General features: G+C 36.0%; 1 protein-coding gene across 1 annotated transcript in view; it reads left to right on the plus strand.

Annotated features, from left to right (window-relative positions):
* ACSS3 (acyl-CoA synthetase short chain family member 3) overlaps positions 1-20869 on the plus strand; it is a 168910-nt gene that overhangs the window by 35368 nt on the left and 112673 nt on the right. Inside the window, exon 2 of the mRNA XM_054580162.1 lies at positions 2238-2382. Coding sequence (XP_054436137.1) covers positions 2238-2382 — 145 coding nt within the window. The remainder of the gene's footprint in view (positions 1-2237; positions 2383-20869) is intronic.

Here is a 20869-nt window from a genome sequence, read left to right on the forward strand (position 1 = left end):
GAAAAGATTCCATGAAAAATATTGTTGGTTTGCAGACGGACCACCACACACAGAAGTCAAGAAGAAACCAAAATAGAGGCAGGCCATTCCCAGATTGGTAGGGAGCAGGTTTAATGAGCAAGGGAACTTACCTACCAGGCTTGTCTTGGGTGGCTGCAAGATGAATAGATCTTCGCACCCATCTGCCAGAGTCTTAAACATTTCTATAAAGATCTTAACTGGATTCAGTCGTGTTATTCAATCCCAATGGTCTCAACAACACCTGACTCTCTCAAGGTATGTCCTTGAAAAGGTTCTCTAAAACTCATGTTTTTTGAAAAGGCTGCTGGTTTGGGAATATAAGATATGCCGTACATTGCAAGGATGTGGGGAGGGAGAAAAGCCTCTGATTATCTGGGTTGAGCTCAAGGTGAACTATAAAGTAAACTTTCCATGAATATTTGGACTTGAAAGGGCCCCTTTTTGCAACATGTCAAAACATGATCGAATATTGAGCACAAAAAGTGGCAGAGCAGAAGTTGTAGATAAAGGGAAAAAGAATAATGCCAGCAAGGCATGTTCCAGCAACTCAACCTTCCTTATGTCTGAAATGTAGTCTTTTAAGAAACAAAAGCAAAAATAACAACAAAAAATACACAGAGGTCTCTTGCAGGAAATTTTTATAAAACATCTTTCCTTATTTTTGCCACAGATGTTGAGTAAACTTTACTTTTTTCTCTATGTATTAGTTAATTATGGTTATAATTATGCCATGTATCAAGTAACTATAATCTCCAAATCATGGAAAGCAATTATTTCCATGTATCTGCAGGTTTTCATGGGATTAGGTGATCTAGGATGTGTGTAACTGGAAGTGTTGCTCTAAGACATAGCTTCCTGGGTTGAGCTTTCTGCTGCTTTTGGGCTCTATCCCCACCTGTAAATATTTTTTTCTGAGCTCCAGGCTGACAAGGAGGCAGCAGAGGTGAAGAAGAGCAAGCCCAGTGTCCAAGTGCTTTCAGGCCTCTGCATGCACTGTGTCTGCTGATTAAATAAACCAAGTCACATGGATAACCCCAAAACCAAGGGAACTGTTCTTCACTCCAGGAGGTGGGGGAGAGGGGGAAGAGACAGTATTTCTGAACAAATACCGAATCTCTCACCCTTGGTAATTCAGAATCATTATATTAATTACTTCTTGTTCTGTGCTGTAAGTCATAGTGTTATCGAAGTATTTAGTGTCATTTGATTATGATGAAATGATCTCTCCTCCTGCTGCCTTCTGAATCTATTACTACGTAATGGTGCCACTGTGTCTACAGCTGTTCTTAATTCCCTGCTTAATTTCACACAAGGCTCTTTGAGTGAAGACCTGGAGATGATACTCAGCTATTTAACAGAATTTCCTTATTTCTTCAGTATTTTTTTCCTGTTATTTGGCATTGTTATAATGTTTGCTTGTCTGACAAATAGACCATTATTGTGCCTGTATTTTTATTCTAATCCCCTCCTTCTCAAAAACTGGTAAAAGCTTAGCCTTTTCTTTTCATAAAAATGAGATACGTTTTCTTAAAGTATTTCCATCTGTCTACATGAGGTCTGAATTTTCAAAGGAAGGCATTGATCAATTAACAGGTGAAAAGCACTGAATTGCAAAGGTTCTTAAACATTAAAATTTTATGTGCAAATCCATTCTTTATTAAAATTATGAAGCATTTCCAACATTGTGGAAAGATCTTACATATTTTTTTATGTAATTGCAGGCATCATATTTAATTGAAACTAATATAGTATCTATCTATCTATCCATATAGCTATCTTTCAAAGAAGACCTGAATTTTCCAGGAAGTCTGTTAGTTTGTTTTTTTTTGGAGCAGGTACCCAAGCTTCAGTCATACATTTACCATTTTATGGCATCTGTGTTGCACTTCCACACAATTCATTTCATCGATGCAGATTATTTTATTGCTCTATGCTCTAGTTTTATCCTACACAATAAAATCCATAAAGATGTCACCTAGAAGAGTGAGGTATTCTTTTTTGGTGTACATCAAAGTAAATACATAATCATTAAAATAAAAATGTCACTTCTACACAATCTTACACATCTAGTTTATTGCTATCGTTACCCAGCATAACATACACAGGAAAGCGCTGTTTTGAGGGCAGTGCTGCCAACCTAGAAATATACAAAACTAGTTAAGTATCAGTATCTTTTGCAAAGAGTCATTCACTTTTACTGTCCAATTATTTTTCAGGTTTGTGGAAGGAATGCTTAACATTTGTTATAATGCCGTTGATCGTCATATTGAAAATGGTCAAGGAGACAAGATTGCAATCATCTATGACAGCCCTGTCACAAACACTAAAGCAACTATTACCTATAAAGAAGTCCTAGAGCAGGTAATACCATGAATTTTCTGTATATGTTATTTGAAAGTCATACCGGAATTATCTAAATAGCATACATTATCATTGTATAACCTTTAAGTCTCTTAATCCATTGACATGTTACCGTATTTTTCTTTTGATGCACACTGGAAACAGAGGTGTGTTAAGTCATTTAACGTGTTTTTATCTCTTACGTTTATATTTTATGGCACTGGAAATCTGCAAGAGTGTGCTTAAGTCCTTTCTGGCCTCCGTTGTCCAGCCCCACTGCCATCACCTCCTCCAAGCACCCAAATTTAGCTTTCCTACTGTCGCAGGTATCCCCCAGCTTCTCTTACCAGGTCTGCTCATGTCAGATCATCACTGAAACTGATGCCAGAGTTTTTTTTCTTAAGAAACAACATATTACTCTACCCTACCTAGAATTTTTTTTTCCTTAAAAATCACTTTTCCTCAGAGAGTAAAATGTGGACTCCTGCGACGTATAAGACACTTTGGGTTCTGATCACAGCATCTGTCAGTTTTACTTCCCAATGTCTGTGGCCACGAACACAACTATTTTTGCCCCCTGGGTGCCCTGTCCCTTCCTCAGGCACTCTCGGCCCTTTACAGCTCTCTGCTCGTGTTCATTCCTTACCCTGATTTACTCTTTTTTCTTTTTTTTTCTCACCTGTGTTGTTCATAGGTGAATTGTGATATTGACAGATGAATTACGAGGCTTTCTTTTAATATTAGGGTAAGAATGAGGTTTCAGAAGCAATTATAACCTTATTGGAGCGTTGTGGACGGTGGGAGAGCTATTGTAGCTGTGTGGGGAGTTTACTGTATTTTGCAGTGTACAACGCGCATCCTTATTTTTTGCTCAAAAAATTGGCAAAAGTGCACATTATATATGGAAAAATATGGTATTTACATCTGATTTAAAGGGAGATAAGAGGTCTCTCAACCTTACACTACCGACATTTTCAGCGAGAGAATTCTCTGTAGTGAGGTGCTGTTACAGCAGCATGCTCCTTCTCTCCTCATTAGATGCCAGCAGCAGCGTCCCTCCCCCAGTTGTGACCATAAATGACTCCATATTTTGCTAAATGTCCCCTTGGTGGAACAGTCGCCATTAGTTGAGAACCAGCAGTGAACAGAATCTGTCATGCTAGGGTTTGCAAGCACTTGCTCTTAAATTAAGGCTCTTTGAATTGCATTTTTTCTTTTGCTTTTTAAATCTGTTTAGGTCCCCATTCAGTTTTTAGAAAGTTTGTTCAACTTTCCCTGACTCCCTGAAATTAATATCCTTTTGTAACCACAATGTTCCTGTTTAATCTCCTAAGAGCACACAGGAACTGCAACTAAGACAAAACAATGAGCTCCCCAATCCTGAGTTGTTGCAAATAATCAAGAGAGAAAACAGAAGCCAGTTTTGCTCAGGCTGCATAACAATCCCAGCTTCAGCTGATTTAAATGTTGAGGGATTTATGAAGAAGGAAGGCTGACCAGCCAGAGTGAGAAAAGTGGCACATGCCAAAGGAGAGGGGGCAGCAATGGAGAGTTAGGAGAGACCACAAATTGTCTAGTAACCAGACTTGCTGACTTGAATCAATATCCTTCTAGATTGACAGAGTAGGAACACCTAATTAGCCCGATTAAATTATATGCCTCAAGTACCAGGCAGTGGGAAAAAAAATGTCTTTTCCTCTCTGGATTTCATCGTAGGAATTGGGGCCTTGCCTCCTTCTAGGATTCATACTAGAAAAATCCAGTCTAATAATAAGGGATAGCCCAAGACAAAACAAAACAAAATAATTCTGAAAATATGCTATTGGTGATTTATGTTCTGTAGGTAAGAACTATGTTTTCTGAATAAATTATACTGAGAGCTCATATGGGGGCTGAGGAAGACAGGCACTCCATTACCAAATGACTTTGCTATTCATATGAGGCCGTGCCTTAATTAAAAAGCATAAATGTCTTGATAACCTGTTATACTCTATGTTTTATTTTAGGTTTCCATTTTCGGCTTTAAGACAATATTTATTCTTTGATTAAAAACTTGTTCTTATTTAGGCATATTGTCACAGGCTCATTTTATTAATATTAAAGCCTAATATGTTGGTAAATCTTAATTGGTATACAGATCAGGAAGCTAATTTGCAAATATTATATTTGATATAATATACCTGATACATAACCAAACAGCAGAGTCAAGGAAAAAGCTTTAGAGAAACCTAATATCAAGAGAGTTAAATAGTGGTGGTGGTTCTCCTTTTCTGTTTTCTTTTTAATGAATTACATAAGTGTCTATGATAAATACAAATCCACATTTGGCTGAGAAGCTGTTTTGCTTACTCATCTTGATTTTTTAATATTAAGCATAGGCTCAGACCCTTTTGAGGTTTATACTGGTTCATTGGTTTCAGTTTAGCTTGTCATCAAAGTACTTAAAAGGTCTGTTTCTCTCACCTGCTGACAGCGTCTGATTCTCCAGGCTTTTCTTTTCTAAAGTAAAAGAAGAACTGTTAAGAAAGAGAGAGGCGTTGTCTTCCCCTTTGATTACTTTGGTTCCTTGTGGCTGTTATTTCACTAAGTAGAGAAGACAAAGAAAGATTTAATGGGTAATGCCTTTCTGAACAAACAGAAAGAAGTGCCTTTTTGTACTTCGCTTGTTTTAATCTCCCTGACTCATTTCTACTGGGAGTTTCGGGCTGGGTAAAACTTTAGTTAGCATTTCTTATTTAATTAGTGAACCAACGAATTTTAAGCTAAACTGTTTCACTGACATGAAAGAACTAGAGGTTTTACAGAATGATTCAGAAGTAAAGCTTTTTTCCCAAAATTACCACCTTTTATGTGGATCTGATAAATTAAATAACTCTTTAAGATTTTTGTAGAGAGATTTGAGCCTGGTTTAAGATCCATCATTTCATTTAACCAATATTTATTTTGTATGCAAAATCCTGTTGGAAACATGGGATACCAGGTCATTGGACCAATTCCTTATTTATTCTTATTTTCCTTATTGATTCTATTATCCTTATTGATAATAATAAATAAGTAAATAATTCATTTATTATTATCAAGGGTCTAAAATAACATGATGGGGGTAGTGTTATGTTGTGTGAAAACATGGGAAAGCTCCCAAATAGTGAGGGGTTAAGAAGTCATAGGAAGTCAATACCTAAAATTAGCCCAAATGACCAAAAGCGGAAAGCAAAGACTGTGGGGCAGGTCTTGCAGAGAGAAAGAACAGGGCATGCAGAACTACAGAGGGAAGAGAGAAGCTCGTGCCCCCACAGCGACTTGGGCGAGAAGTACAGCACAAGGGGTTAAGGAGAGATTAGGCTGAAGAGGGCCAGCCGGGAGGACTGAGTGTGCCACGCTGTGTATCTTTACTTCATCTTGAGGGCGGTGGAGAGAAAAGAACAAAATCCAACTCTGTGACCTGCGGCTCACTGTGACCTGCGGCTCACTGTGACCTGCGGCTCACTGTGACCTGGTTCCTGTGAGCTGTTCTGTGACCTGTCCTTTGCCAGCTGCACTGCTCTGCACACCCCAGCTGCCCTGCCTCCTGCAGTCAATTCCCCTGGCCTGCTGCATCCCCACCTTAGGACCTTGGACTCCCCTGCCCTCTGCTTGTGGGAGTTTAGTGTTATTTCCTCTTGTAGAATAGTAAGTTCCATGAGGACGGGGATTTTTGTTTTGTTCACTGAAACAGTGCTTGGTACATAGTCAACATTTGTTGAATGATAAAGGAATAGATGATTGAAATACCATTTGAAATTTCTAGGTAACTCTAGTTTCCCTTATTGCAGAAACTTTTTATCTTTAAAATATATCAATAATAGAACCCAGTCTTCTTTCCAAGTAAATTCTAACTTAATATCTGTAGAGGATTTTAGTTTAATTATATTTGGCTTGGTAGTTGAAGAGGAATATTTCCTCCTTTAATTTTTCACATATACAACTCAGATCGATATTCCAGGTGACATGTCGTTGTTTGTTGTGTCCGTCTCTTAGCTCTCTTCAAGTTAGTAGTTATATCAAGCCTCAGTGAAATAAAAGGTATGTGTGTGAGAGTTTGTTTGTATGTGTATGTATATAGATCGGATTCAGCTTGCTAACATGGTAATTAGATTTTCCAGAAATCTATATATATACACACATATATATACATGTATATATACACATACACATACAAACTCTCAATTTATATATACTATATATATGTACCAATTTATATATACATATATATGTATATGTGTGTGTGTGTGTGTGTATATATATATATAGTGTTTATCATTTTTAGAAATTCCTACATTGAGTTTTTCTCCATTTCTAATTTTACTTAGAATTTACCTCTGTATATGGTAAATTTGTTTTATTTATATATAACAATTATTCACTTTTTTGTACTTATTCACTAAATAAGAACATGATCCCCTAAAGGGCATTTGAGAAATTTTCATTAATATATGTATACAGGAAAAAATGGATGAAACCCAGTCTAAGCTAAATTTTCCTGATTTAATTTAAACTGAAAGTGTCTATTATCTCTACAAAAGGTAATTTTTGGAAATATAATTATGGCAGTGATTGTAATCATTGAAAGTTGAATAATTTAGAGGAGAAAATTACTCTGAAATCTAGGGTCATGTCCCAAAAGTCCTCCTTCTAAACCCTTCCCTTTCATTTGGAATATTCTCTTCAAAGTGTGAATCTTATTATCTCAGAAATATGTCAGGGTGAGATAATATGATATTCATTTGTCCATCACATCATTAGTATTTCCTCAGGCAAAAACCTATAACACAAAAACCAGATGATGCAGAAAATCAGTCCTGCCAGTGGTTGCCTTGTTGAGGGGAAAGGATACAACAGTGCCGATTAACAGTTTCCTTTCCTTAACCTTTCTAAATAAGCAATACAAATTCCATTTGGGTTATAGTCAGCTCCACTAAAAACTAGCTCTGTAAGGTAAATTACCCTTTTCATGCTTGGTAAATAGGTGGATTGATGCTAGTATGAGAATGAACTTTCAATGGTTCATGTATTTTTTTTCCTACTATGTAAATTTTTTACAAACTTTTATTGAAATGTAATATATATTTAGATTAGTGCATAGCTCATAAGTACAAAGTTTGTTAGATTTTTCAGAAATAGAACATGCCATGTGATGAGATCTGTCATGTAACCAGAGACAGAAGATTCCCAGCCCCCTAAAAGCCCTTTTTATACCTCCCTGAAGTCATTCCCTCCACTCTTACATGATTATATCTAGACATCAAAAGACATTTATGATGAGGTTTACCTGCTCTTGAACTGTGAATAACTTGAATAGAATGTACTCTTTTGCATCTGGTTTTTTTCACTCAACATTTTCTTTATGAGATTCTTTCATTTCATTGCAAGAGGTTGCAGTTTGATCGTTTGGGTAATGACTAGTTTGGGCTATTACAAATGATGCTACTGTACAGTCATTAGTGTACTAATTTTTACGACCATACCTATGCATTTGTTTTGGGAGTGTGCTTAGGACTAAGATGGCCACTTCAGGGGATGTGTACATGTTCAGTTTGAGTAGATAGTGCCAAATAATATTCCAGAGTGGTTGTACCAATTTATATCCCTCTTCTGGTATATGAGCATGCTAGTTGTCAACACTTGGTATTGAGAATCCCAAGTCTTAATTTTGGCCTTTCTGATGTTTGCGTTGTGATACTGCATTGTGGTTTAAAGTTGCTTTTCCCTAATGACTAGTGAAGTTGAGCTCCTTTTCCTGAGCTTCTTGGCCATTTTTTGTTGCACTTTTCACAAGGGCCAATTCAGATCTTTTGCCCATTTATTTTTCTATTGAAGTTATTACCATGTTAGCAAGCTGAGGGTGAGACTTTCTCACATGTCACTAAAATACCTTATTATTGTCTGATAAACTTAAGAAAAAATAAAGATGTTTTAATGCATGTGTTTATGAATTAAGTGGTTTTAAGGATCTAAAGCTGAGAAGACAGTATTCCCTGTTTTAAATATAATTAATGATAAAATGTGCACTTTACTCGCCTCTACTAGTCTTTCTTTGGAAGGAAATTTGGAAGCAGATGTCCTGCAGTAGAATAACTTGAAGCAGGAAGCATGAGCCCAGGATTGAAGGCTGGAAATGTTCTACTGAAGATGCTGCTGCACTAGTACTTTTATTAACAATAAAAGGCTCTGGATATATTGATTTTGAGTGGTCTTTCTCATCCTCATTTTCCCGTAAGCCTCACTATTTTTGTGATTAACTTTGTATAATACAAGTTTGCATAATGAGTTTTAGTAGAAGCACTTATATTTAATTTGAAATAAAAGATGAGTATATACCAACTAAAGATTTAATTTTTTTAACCAAAAGTGTAACGAACCTTATTTTGAGTAACTTTTAGATTTAATAAAATTTAAGATTTTGAGAGTACTCCATGTAAAGAAAATAAATATTAGAACAATTTAATAAATAATATATGGAGAAATTAAATAAAAAATCATTTTAATATTTCCTAGCTTTCTTTTTTGTTTAAAGCCATGTATTCAAAACTAAAAATGTCTAAAGATAACTTTTACATGAACTCAAAACAACAATGTAACCAACTCGTTAGAATTTGAAATGTCAGCCAGATTTTTGGAGAGGTTCTATGGTTTCTGAAATCAAGATTACTGCTTGAAATGGGAACTTACTTCTTTTCATTTCTCCCTATTCCAGAAGCTATTTAATCATGCTTTGAGGTCCAGAACTCTTTACTTGTAACTTTCTCCATGTGTAGTCTACTTTTGCTTTTTATCTTACTTATTAGTGTACTTATATTATTAGTATACCTACTTATTAGTGTGCCTCTCAACTGGAGTAAAATCTTCTTGAGAATAGAGGTAATATTATATTATATTTATTTATTTTACTTACACAGTGACTAATACAGGCCTCATAACATAAGCTCATATTATATAATGAATTTATAAGTAGAACGTTCACTATCTTATTCATTAAAAAGTGAAGAAAACTATAATTTTTGTCTGCAAGAAATCATTATTTCCAAATATGTCACCTGTCTCCTCCTTGTGATTTTTTTTACATTGTGGAATTTTTAGTTAAATTTTTTTTTAATCTTCACTCAAGGATATATACTTGCTCATTTTTCTGGAGTGAGAGGAAGGGAGCGAGAAAGAAGAAAGAGACGGAGAGGGAGAAAGAGAGAAACAACATTGATGTGAGAGAGGAACATCAATCAGTAGCCCCCGCACACACACTAACCAGGGGTTGGATTTATAACCTAGGCATGTGCCCTGACTGGGAATTGAACCCACAACCTTTTGGTGTGTGGGATGACACTCCAACGAACTTAGCCACCCAGCCAGGGAAGGAAATTTTTATTTTTTAATAGGGTGAGACTCTTTCTTGTTTTAATGCATTGCCTGACTGTAAAGGTTTATATCCTGGCTTATCTAAATCTCTGCTTAAATTTACCTTACTCGTCCAATCTTTGAAACCTGGAAATCTAGCCCATGGCTTTTATTCTTACATATGTTTAATTAATGTATTTTTATGACTCATCGATAGGTGTTTATTAGATGATTCGTCTTATCTTCAAGTTGGCTGAACGCTAACATTTACAAAATTAACACAACTAATTCAGTAAATCACCCGGCTTTGAATTTAATTTGTTAGACTGGAATAGTGATAGAGTAAAATTTACTTATTCAAAACATATTGTTAGTGTTACTGAACAAAAGTGGGATTTGGCTGCCTGTAATCAGACACAGCTACGTTCCAAACACAAAGGTTGATGGGGAAGGAAAAATGTCTTTATTAAAATGTTGCACAATTTGGGGATTGGGGGATTCCCTGGCTTCAGGCTTCAGTCTTCAGCAAGATATAGAAAAAAACCCAATTGTTTTCCAAAACACTGAAACCCAAATCATGCCCAGAAGTCCTGCTTCATCCTTACCTGTCCTTTTTGGAGCCCAAGGCTGCCAAGCGGACGTCTCCCCAGCCTCAGACTTCACCCTGGGTGGTGCAGCAGGATCGGCGCCACCATCACTGTGCGGCGGCTTCCTGGCTTCCTGCACCGGAGGCTGGGGCCTGTTGCCTGGCCACGTGGCTTTCAAGGCCCACTGACCTATGAGTGCTCCAGCTCCCAACAGGGCGAGCAAGCGTAAGGAAATGTCACGTGTTTTTCCCTTTCCTCCAATTAAATCCCCTGACCCCAAATTTCATGCACTCTGGAAGGGTTCAGCTCCCCAGCCAATCCTGTCCTTCTTCCAGGTCAGCACCTCCCTCTGCTACCATGTTCTGGAACGGTGGAGGAGGGCTTTTCCCGCCCTTGCCAATCTCTTGCAGACTCTGTGCAGTGCTTTCTCCGGTCGTGTCTCTGCCTGGGTCTAGGGAAATCTGTCCTCCTGTGCCACACTAGCAGCAGCTTTCCTCCCGCTGCATCATGTTTTTACTGGGAACCCTCCCTCACTCTGGGGCCTGGCCAGGCTTCAGTATCATTAGGACACCTAATATGTATCTGGTACTACTGTGGATACCAGGGATTACAGTAGTGGATAATGCAGTCTTTGCTCACAGGAAAATTGCATTTTAATTGGTGAGATATGTTGTAAGTAAAAATATAATACAATGTAAGTGAAAAATAGTACAACATAAGTGAAGAAAAATATAAGGCTACACAGTGACTGGGCCTGCCATTTTAACTCGGTGTGTCAGGGAACACTATTTGCCTTTGAAGAGATGAATCAGTGACACGGACCCAAATAATGACTGGGAGTGAACCATGTGAACCTTTGAGTGAAAGCCACGCCGGGAAGAAGTCCTCAAGCAAGAATATGCTTAGGCCATTGGACAGAGCCTGGAGGCCGGTGATGAGAGGAGCAAGGTAGAAGATGAGGTTGGGAGAATATCCAGGAGTCAGATCATGTTTGGCCTTGCAAGCCAAGGTAAAGATTATATTTTATTCTAAGTATAATGGGATGCTCTATACTGTTAAAGAAATCACTTTGGCTTCTCTGAAGAAAAAAAGACTAGTGGGCAGGACTGGAAACAAGGAGATGACAAATGGTCCAGGAGAAAATGAATAGGCACCACTTAGCTTAAATTCCCTTCTCAGTAGCAGCATTTGCTTGCCTGTGGACAGCTAAAGGATAGGCTGTGCCCTGTTCCATGTGGAAGCTATTCCATGTCTGTGTCTTATCTTGGATCTCTGACTACACCTCCTGGGTTTGAAGAAGTCTGACTCTGCCAATCATAGAGCAGCCACCTATAAATACCTGGCTTGCACCCTGTCTTGCAGTGTTTTTAGTGCTGCACTCCAAGGGAAGGTTTCTGTATAATTTTCACATAGAATCCTACGAAAAGTGCTTTAGTTCTCTTTCTTTCAGTTATATTACATAAAAATCTACTTGGATGATTTTCCTCACTTAAAAATTGCCTAGTAACTGATACAATGTTTTTAAAAGTCTTAAATGTTAGGTTGAAGGCTAAGCTGCTAAAATAAATATACCCAATAATATAGTGGTTTAAAATTTTAAAAATGCAGTTTTCTTTTTTTAAATTTATTTTCTTTATTTTTCAAATACATTGTTACAAATGAAAATGTTAAAAACGCATTTTTCATCCAAAGATTTTGATGTTCAGCTTGGCATGGCCCAGATAAAGTCTTACTGTCCCTTTATCCTGCGGTTCAGTGCCCTCATCTTCATCTTGGAAGCTCAAAGATACACATGTCCCAACATTTGAGATGGTGGAAGAAGATGCAGAGTTAGACATGCTCTTTTAATGTCTATATGCAGAAATGTCATACATGATCTTCCAGCTCATCCCATTTGGCCATCAGCTGCAAGGAAGGCTGGGAAATCTATAGCTGGATGAATTTTGATGCACATTTAGGAGTTTCTACCACAAATATTTTTATATTTCATAGGTAAAATAAATACCATAATTTATGTATAAATGAGTATAACCCATTGATGACAATATATAATGAGTCCAGGGAAACAAATAAAAGCAAAAATAAGATCTCATAGGTAGCATGCTAGAGATAGAGAAGGAAGACATCTTCGGTGGTATGTACTCCTCAGACATAAATTGAATATTTAAGGTGTATCATTTACTGTATTAGGCAATGGAGTCAGAAAGATGAATAGGACATGGTTTCTTCATTCAAGGAAGTCATAGTGTGCCTGGTGAGAAAAAGTCAAGACCATTGTGTGATCAAATAGCAAGAAAGCTTTGTGCCTTTGTAGCACAGAGGAAGGAGGGACCAAGCTGGCCCTAGCAGGCTTAGTGTGCTGTGGATATGGGGGGTCTCCCGCAGGTATTCCCGAAGGACTGCAGCAGATGCGTTTATTCAAGTGTTGGAGCTGAAATCATTAAAGATGCTGGCATGTACTCTGAAGACAAAATCCAGCAAAGTTTTAGGCCAGCAAGAGGAATTAAATAGAAAGCAAAATTAAAAGATTGTTGAAGGTAAAAGATTGTTGAAGAGTAAAGACAGTTTTTAAGTTCAAGGAAAAACAATAGGAAAAAAAATTGTTCCTATAAGTGGAAGCGGGAGGAATTGATACCAATTATTCTTTTATCTATTGACTAGCACCTGCACCTGCTACATAGTTAGCAACTTTAGGACAGCTGAACACATCAACATGTTTAGTTTCTGACTTTTGATAAAATATAAAATTGTGAAATTATTTGACCCGACATATTTTTATAGCAAGTAGAGGATAAAATTAATTAACATAAATTGAAGATATTGAGTGGCTCAAATGATGCAAATAATGAGGATAGAATCATATTTTAAGTCTATGAAACAAAATATTTTTCTTTTTAAAATTAATTTGTTGACATTGAAACAAAATATTTTTCATGTAAAACTTTTGAAATCAGTAAATATGTAGATATTTATTGTGATGCTGTAACATTATTTTAATTCATTTGGCAGTTTTATGCTCACATATGGGCACTTGTAATAGTTAAGTAAAATAAATTTGAATAAATCAATGGAAGGTTGCATTTAATAGAATTGTTGTCAAGATTAGAGAACTTGGGAAATTGATTATTCATTTTTTCATGCCAAACTTGATTTAAGATAATTTTGTTTCCATTACACAACTGAATTACATTAACTTTATTATATATAGTTTTTGTGGGAAATTTGATCTGCTTATGAATATTTATGATAAATTCTTGGTATATATGATCTATGCTTTGTTTATTAGTTACTAGCATATGCATCATATTTGTGAATTTTTCATTTTTAAAAATATGTATGGCTCCTTTTGTTGAGTTATGTTAATGCTTTGGAACAGACTCAACTATTGCAGTGATCTCATGTCCTTGTTCCCCTCCTGGGTATTTATTAAGTTCTATCTGAGCTCTTTGAACATATTGATTGACTTTTAGGATATATTGACCAACAGAACCATAAAGGTTAACAGGAACATAGCCAAATGCTGGGAAGTATGGTTGATGTAGCCAGAGTAGTTGTTATGTTTTATGTACTGTCTGTAAAAATGCCAGAGGTGTTTGTTTAATTAAAGCTTTGATTAAATAGTTAGTGCAGAATTGCTCTAAATGATGCAGGTTCCTGTAGGCATCTTGTGCATTTTCATATTTGCCTTACTTTATGAGGAAAAACTAAAAAAAATATTATTTTTCTTTTACTGTACAGTTAAAACTAGGCCTTGATATTGTCTTTAAGCTCAATACATGTACAAAGCCATGTCTGATTTATGAACAGCATAAAAGCAAACCTACAAAGTCAGTCAAGCTCAAATTGACAATATTAATTTCATATGAGTGGCATTTTGCTGGAATAAATGACATTGCAAAATTCTTATGGTTCTGAGTGCTGTGGCCCTACATCCTTTAAGTTTGGTATCATGTTTCTTATAATGCCTCAAATCTCTTATCATAGGAATACTTGAATTTTCAAGCCTTTTATTGTACAATGCACCATGATATCATCTGGTCTTTGTATGAGACTATGAGATTATGTGAAATTACATGAGAGTATAAAAACAAGTACAAAAATACAGTGGAATTGTATGTGTGCTCAAATAAATCAGAATATACTGAATTTATTTTTTAAATTGTCATCAAAATGAAAATACAAGGCTTAAAAGTTCTCATAGAGTGCTCATGAACCCTGAAAATATATCCACAGACCCCAGATTCACAAACACTATGTTAAACAATTTATTAGATAAAGTGAAAGGAATCTGTCTTTAATTGGCAGCATGAGTTAATGCTACTTTAAAAAGAATATTTTCCCTTAGCCATTTGATATAGTGTTTATGGCAACCACACTGTAATTATTTTAATATAATAACTGTTTTACATTTTGTGTAAAATGTTTTACTACTGTATAAGCAAATACATACGAAATAATTGCCACAGCCCTTATGTTTATTGAAGGAATACAGCCATATCTAGATAACTTACATGAATTTGTACTGAACTAAATGTTCTTTATTAATAGTTTGTAATACATTTTGTAACTCTTTAAACAAATTTGGAAAAATTTGCATGTTAAACATATTATGCTAGATTTTTAAAGATATCTACATAAACATATTTTAATGCAAAATTGTGAAAAGTGACTTCTCCGGTAGTTGTATTTTCTGTTTTATTTTAGTTCAGGTAGGTTATATATTTTTAAAAAAAATAATAAAACTTGCTTCAGGGCTTGGACTATTTTATTTAGAAACACTCTAGGAAACAAAGTAATCAACTTTGAACTGAGCTGTGCTTTAAAAATTCACTTGAGAACTGTTTAATTGGAATTTGTACTATGTTTCTCATATATCTATGAATAGTACTTTCCTGAGTGGTGCTTAGGTTCCCATCTAGCCACCAAACTGCTTAACACATAATATAGCTGAAATACAATGCCTTCACAGTGAAAAATAATAAAGTTAATATTCTTGCAATGCTCATAATTAAGGGAGGGAAATAAAATGAGTACAAATTAAACATAATTGGAAATGTTGGTGTAACGAAAACCAGGCTCAATTAGAGGAAAGTGCAGAGATAGATAGAGACCAATGAGGAATTTTTGAAAGGTCTTTCTGAGCATTTCAGAGTGAGAGAAATTGCTGTTACTGTGAAGGAGGTGAGTGGAGGTGGTCTGTGAGAAAGAGGTTGCCTGAGGTGGGATAAGCTGAGTGATGAGGTGAGCAGAAGAAGGAAAGGGGCATATCATAGCGTGTTTTCCCAAAGAGAAACGGAGGACACTGTGAGAATCAGCGGGACACAGATGCATGAAGTGACCATAGAGTTTGGCCTTTCTGGTAGATGGAGGTGGGGAAAGAGTAAAGAATGCAGGCACATTGGAGCTTATACCTTTCAGAATATCAATTTTATCTGGTATTCTTACACAATGTAACAAAACTCCATGTTCAGACAGTTTGCATTTTTCAGTGTCCACTTAAATGCTGTAGTTTTAAATGATCCCGGCTTTGTGTAGTCACCCCCAAGGGCCCCTTCTGTTTTCACCTTTTTGCTTATACCAGTTAAATTCTTCCATTTAATAACACAACTCTCTTGCCAATACCCTCCCTTGTCTTGCATGCTGTTTTTCATCTTACATCCGTGGCAGAGCTCCAGACCTGGGTCAACCCAGTTCTTTACTCTCTTCACTTCTGTATCTCAACATGCTGGACCCTGCTTTAGAAAACAAGCACATAGCTCCAGATATGGGTTTACTATAAATTCATGGTTTCCAGTATTCACTGAGACTTCAGTGTTGCATTTTAATTTTTTTTTTTTTTTAGCATTTCTTTAATATGTTTTGTGTCTGCCCTCCAAAGACTATTTTAAATTTCTGAACTTTTCACCTCCATGCCTCAAGCTTATCAGGGAACATTAATTCAAACCAAGGGACCAATTTTGTGAATGGCATGACTTTCCACCCAGTGCTAAACCCAAAACACCTGGACCATTCTGAAACTTCCCTTCCTCCCACTGCTTCCCTGCCTCCACCAATCTCTTACACCCATACAATCAACCTTAGGTGCTTCTAAAATCATATCATTGATTTTTATCCCTATTGTCACAATTCTATTTCTTGGAATAATCATTGCATTCTAAGAGTATGGGAAGTGACTTCTTCTAAAGAGGATTCAACACTTTTAAATTATTACACATTGTTCTTAGGATAAATCTGTACTTAAAGTTCTAAATGATATGTGATATCGAGCCTCTTTAGACCACTCTAGCCCATCTCGCTACCTGCTTCTCCATGAGTCTTGCTCTATCCATTCTGAACTTCGTTTTCTCAGGCAAATACTGATTTAAATTACAAATGCCATGAGAATTAGAAATTTGGCAGAAACTAACAAAAGAGTAAATGCAGGAGGAATTCATCATTCCTTGACCATTCATGCCTAGAATAGAAAGATGTTAAAATTGCACAAAGTGGAGGCAGTCATTAAGGATGTTTTCTATCCTTTTTATTCCATGCACTTTTTTCCTCCTTTTTCTTACATACACTCTACTTTTGTCCTGTGTTAATGATAGGTATCAGTCACATTTTCCACTCTTTAAGACCTTGGACTTCTCCTTGATGTAAGATTATTTTCTCTGTCAACAATGGCTAGATTGTTAAATAGAAGTACATTTTTAAAATTAACAAGATGCCCCTTTCAAGATATGATAAATTCTGTTGACCTATTTGTAAATTGCAACATATGAATATTAAAGAAATGGAAGAGCACATTTTTTATCAAGTCTATGAGCTCATATGCAGAGAGAAATGTAGGATTGAACTACTTTTCTATGAAATATAGTCTGAAAATCCCATTAGTCTTGAAACCACACAGATTATTGAAATTGTGGTCATTTTGAGCCTGAACTAAGTGGATTAAATAATTCTTTTTCATTTTGCTTGCAAATACAGTCTTAAAATGACCAAATATTTTTTTTACTGAAACCCACTTGTGAAGAAAATGGACATAAGAAAAATGATTAGTCTGAGTGAGATATTTACCCCTTCATTTGGAGAAAATTATTTGAAAAGTATGTTAGTAAATGTATTCTAGCCCACTGGTAGAGAACTGTTTTGAACATAAGAGAAGATTTTACATCCTGGCTGGTGCAGCTCAGTGGGTTGAGTGCTGGCCTGTGAAATGAAAGGTCCCTGGTTCGACCCCCAGTCAGGGCACATGCTTGTGTTCCAGGCGAGGTCCCCAGTTAGGGGCGTGCAATGGTTTCTCTCCCTTTCTCCCTCCCTTCCCTCTCTCTAAAATAAAATAAATAAAACCAAAAAAAAAAAAAAAGATTTTACAATTTTTTTCCAAAGCTTAATAGAATTCCATTTTAAAATATGAAATACATTTTTCTCTGTGTTTTAGATAGTAATATAAACTTTATTCTTGAATATAGATGCTGCAGTTACAGCTTTTGAGGAAAGATTTCTTTTAATAACACCAACTCTACCAACTCTACTTTTCTGCTATTGAAAGACCTCAAAATTGAATTGACTTAGTATAGTATCACATGTAAATGAAAATTGTCTCAAAATCATAACCAATAAATTATCCCTGTCTCTAAAAGTTACATTTCTAGGAGCTTCACTCCAAATTTTTGTCTTTTTTTTGTAGTTCTGTACGTGTGTCCAAGTGAAAAAACAAAAACATGTGTATGATGTGTGTGCGTGTCCCGCTCAGCTCACAGTGCCAATTGTTGTGGGAAAGCCTCAAAAGTCTAAATTCAGGATAAATTCAGGAGAACTGACACATAGCCTTATTCAAATTCTTAAGAGCTTTAGTGGGAGAAACTTACATACCCGTTTCCCAGTGGTGGCCAGCGGGAACATCCACATCCCTCCCAGACAGCGTCTCTTTTTTTACTGGGGGTTAATAATAAAACCATATGGTGGGTAGTCATGTAGACCACCAGAAAGAATAATGTATTTCTAAGTTAACAGATAACATCAGACAGCTATCACACTCTATATATTCATTAACCATGTTCGTGGGGACATTTCTGCTTTCTGGGTAGTCAGACAAGCCTGAGGCTACAGAGTTGAACAGTCACAAAAGTTTAAACAGTCCAACATTTCCCAGATGCCTTTACTGTTCAAGCCATATTGCATCTCTGACTTCCCCTACACTGTGTATACATAAATACATGATTAACAATATTTTTAAAAGTAAAAGACATGTATTTTAGGTAATCATCTGTTTCTATGGGAAATTCTATATATTCTGAAGAATAGGTCGTTTATCCCCAATTTTAGTAAACTGTTTTCTCAAATATTATTATTGGTTTTTAAATTAGTTCTGTTTTCTGTGACTAGACCAGAGTTTGCAGTATAAATCTGCATTTTGAAAATATAACTTCTCTGAGTTATAATATAATATATGAGAAAATATAACCGAGCTGAGTGCCGGCCTGTGAATCAAAGGGTCTCTGGTTCGATTCTAGGACAGGGCACATGCCTGGGTTGTGGGCCAGGTCCCCTGTAAGGGGCTTGGGAGAGGCAACCACACATTGCTGCTTCTCTCTCTTTCTCCCTCCTTTCCCTTCTCTAAAAATAAATAAATAAATAAAATCTTTAAAAAAAAAAGTTTAAAAAATGAAAGTACACCTTCTCGTGTCTTTTCTTTCGTGTAGTTTTCTTTGACATGGCACTGAGGTTGCCCATAACAGTTGTCTGTTTACTATAATTTGGACACCAACCCTGACTTTGTCACATAAACAGGATTTTCTCTGAATGGACACATTTGCTGTTTCTGAAACAAGTGCTAATATATTCTGCAGAACATAGAATTTGGTCAGTTTCAACTAATGTTTTTATTTGTATTATGGGCATTTGGTCATAAAATTATACTAACTAACCCACAGACTGCTTTAGAATGAAGACTTTCCCAAAAGAATAAATTAAAAAATAAATTATTGAAATCTTTTTTATTATTTATACTTTATAATTCTAAATTTTAAAGTTTTACTTTGTTTCTAAACCAAATATAAGCATGTACCATTTTACAGTACATGTAAAATGTATCTTTCTGCATTTTTCTTATTTTACCATTGCAATTTATGTATGCTATTGTCAATGTAAGAAACGTCTAGACATGTAAGAATTTTTATGAGTTCATTTGAGTCATACTGATGACAATTGCCACGAAGAAAGATTGCAATGGATTGAGAAAACCCTCTGGACAATGGCAGTTTCGCATCTTATTTTATACATCAGAATCAAAGGAGAAGACGTAGGGGGTTACATGAAATTCGTTGGTGGAATATTAGGGAGGTGGGAGAAAGCAAACTGGGGAAATCTCTGAGATTGGATAAAAAGTAAAATGAAGAGAAACATACTTCTTTTATGTTGGTGGGTATAGAATCATTAACAATGAACATTTACAGCACAGAGAAAATGTGTGTGGGGAACAATATAATAATAAGGGGATTTGTGGTCTCCTGCTCTGGTGGGAGATTGTGCCCTGAGGGGTCAGGAAAAAGAGAATTACTCTGACATTTCAAAGGAATGTTATTGTAGATGCAAAAAGTCCACAGAGAGGCTCAGCGAAGGTAAAGGCTGACCGTTTTCCGGAAAGATACCGGCCTAGGAAATCACTCCCCACCGTGATTTGGTTTTTGTCAGGTTTAGTGTGTGGATCCCGAATTTCTTTGAAGGACCACAGGTTTCTTATTTTTACATCTGCAGACTTGACTTCAGATACTATACAAAAAATTGGGTCAATGACAGGATACTTAATGTGTCTTTAGAGAGAGGAGCAGATGATGCTGTCTAAATGAGTATGTACATTTGTCCTGTTTCTCCCAGCTGCCTTCACATCTCAGCTACTCACGCTCTAGCAGAGCAGTGTGGCCTGACCCTCACTGCCTGGCATCTGTATTGTCTTTGATGTCAGAACAAAAACCAAATTTAGTGGCATGTGCCAAAAAGAAAACTATTAAGTTGTTGATAAATTAAAACACAATTTTAAGAAGGTGCAAAGGTTAATATGAATTGGGTGAATTGCAGGTGATTTAACTGCTTCAGTTGAAAAACAATAGAATGTGCAAGATATGTGTTAAGATAGTTTACCTTTGGAAAATAATGGAAATAATAACTCCACACTGAGACATCGATGGTAAGATAAATATATAAATATATATATACACACACACTATTGGATAAAAATAATATCTATTTTCTTTTGATAATTTTTCATCTGAAATCCAGTAAAAATAAGGTACACTCTTAAAGAGCAATCATCAAATTGCCCTTTGTGTTGAAATTTCATAGTATTTTATTTGAGTTACTATGAACTCTTAGGTGACTGGATTTCCTGATTTCTCATCCTAACACTCATTGTTGCCTCCACTTATCTTCAAACTGATTTTATTTGCATCTGAGGCAAGACTATTAAGTGTTCTGCTCTGGGGTCTCATTAACCAACTGTAGATTTAATATTATTAAGGAATATATTTAAAGAAACGTTATTAAATATTTTAATGTTAAATCATTCTCCATTT

This window comes from Pteronotus mesoamericanus, unplaced genomic scaffold (genome assembly GCF_021234165.1).
Source record: "Pteronotus mesoamericanus isolate MK-2021 breed Mesoamerican mustached bat unplaced genomic scaffold, CSHL_Meso_final contig_56, whole genome shotgun sequence".
NCBI lineage: Eukaryota > Metazoa > Chordata > Mammalia > Chiroptera > Mormoopidae > Pteronotus > Pteronotus mesoamericanus.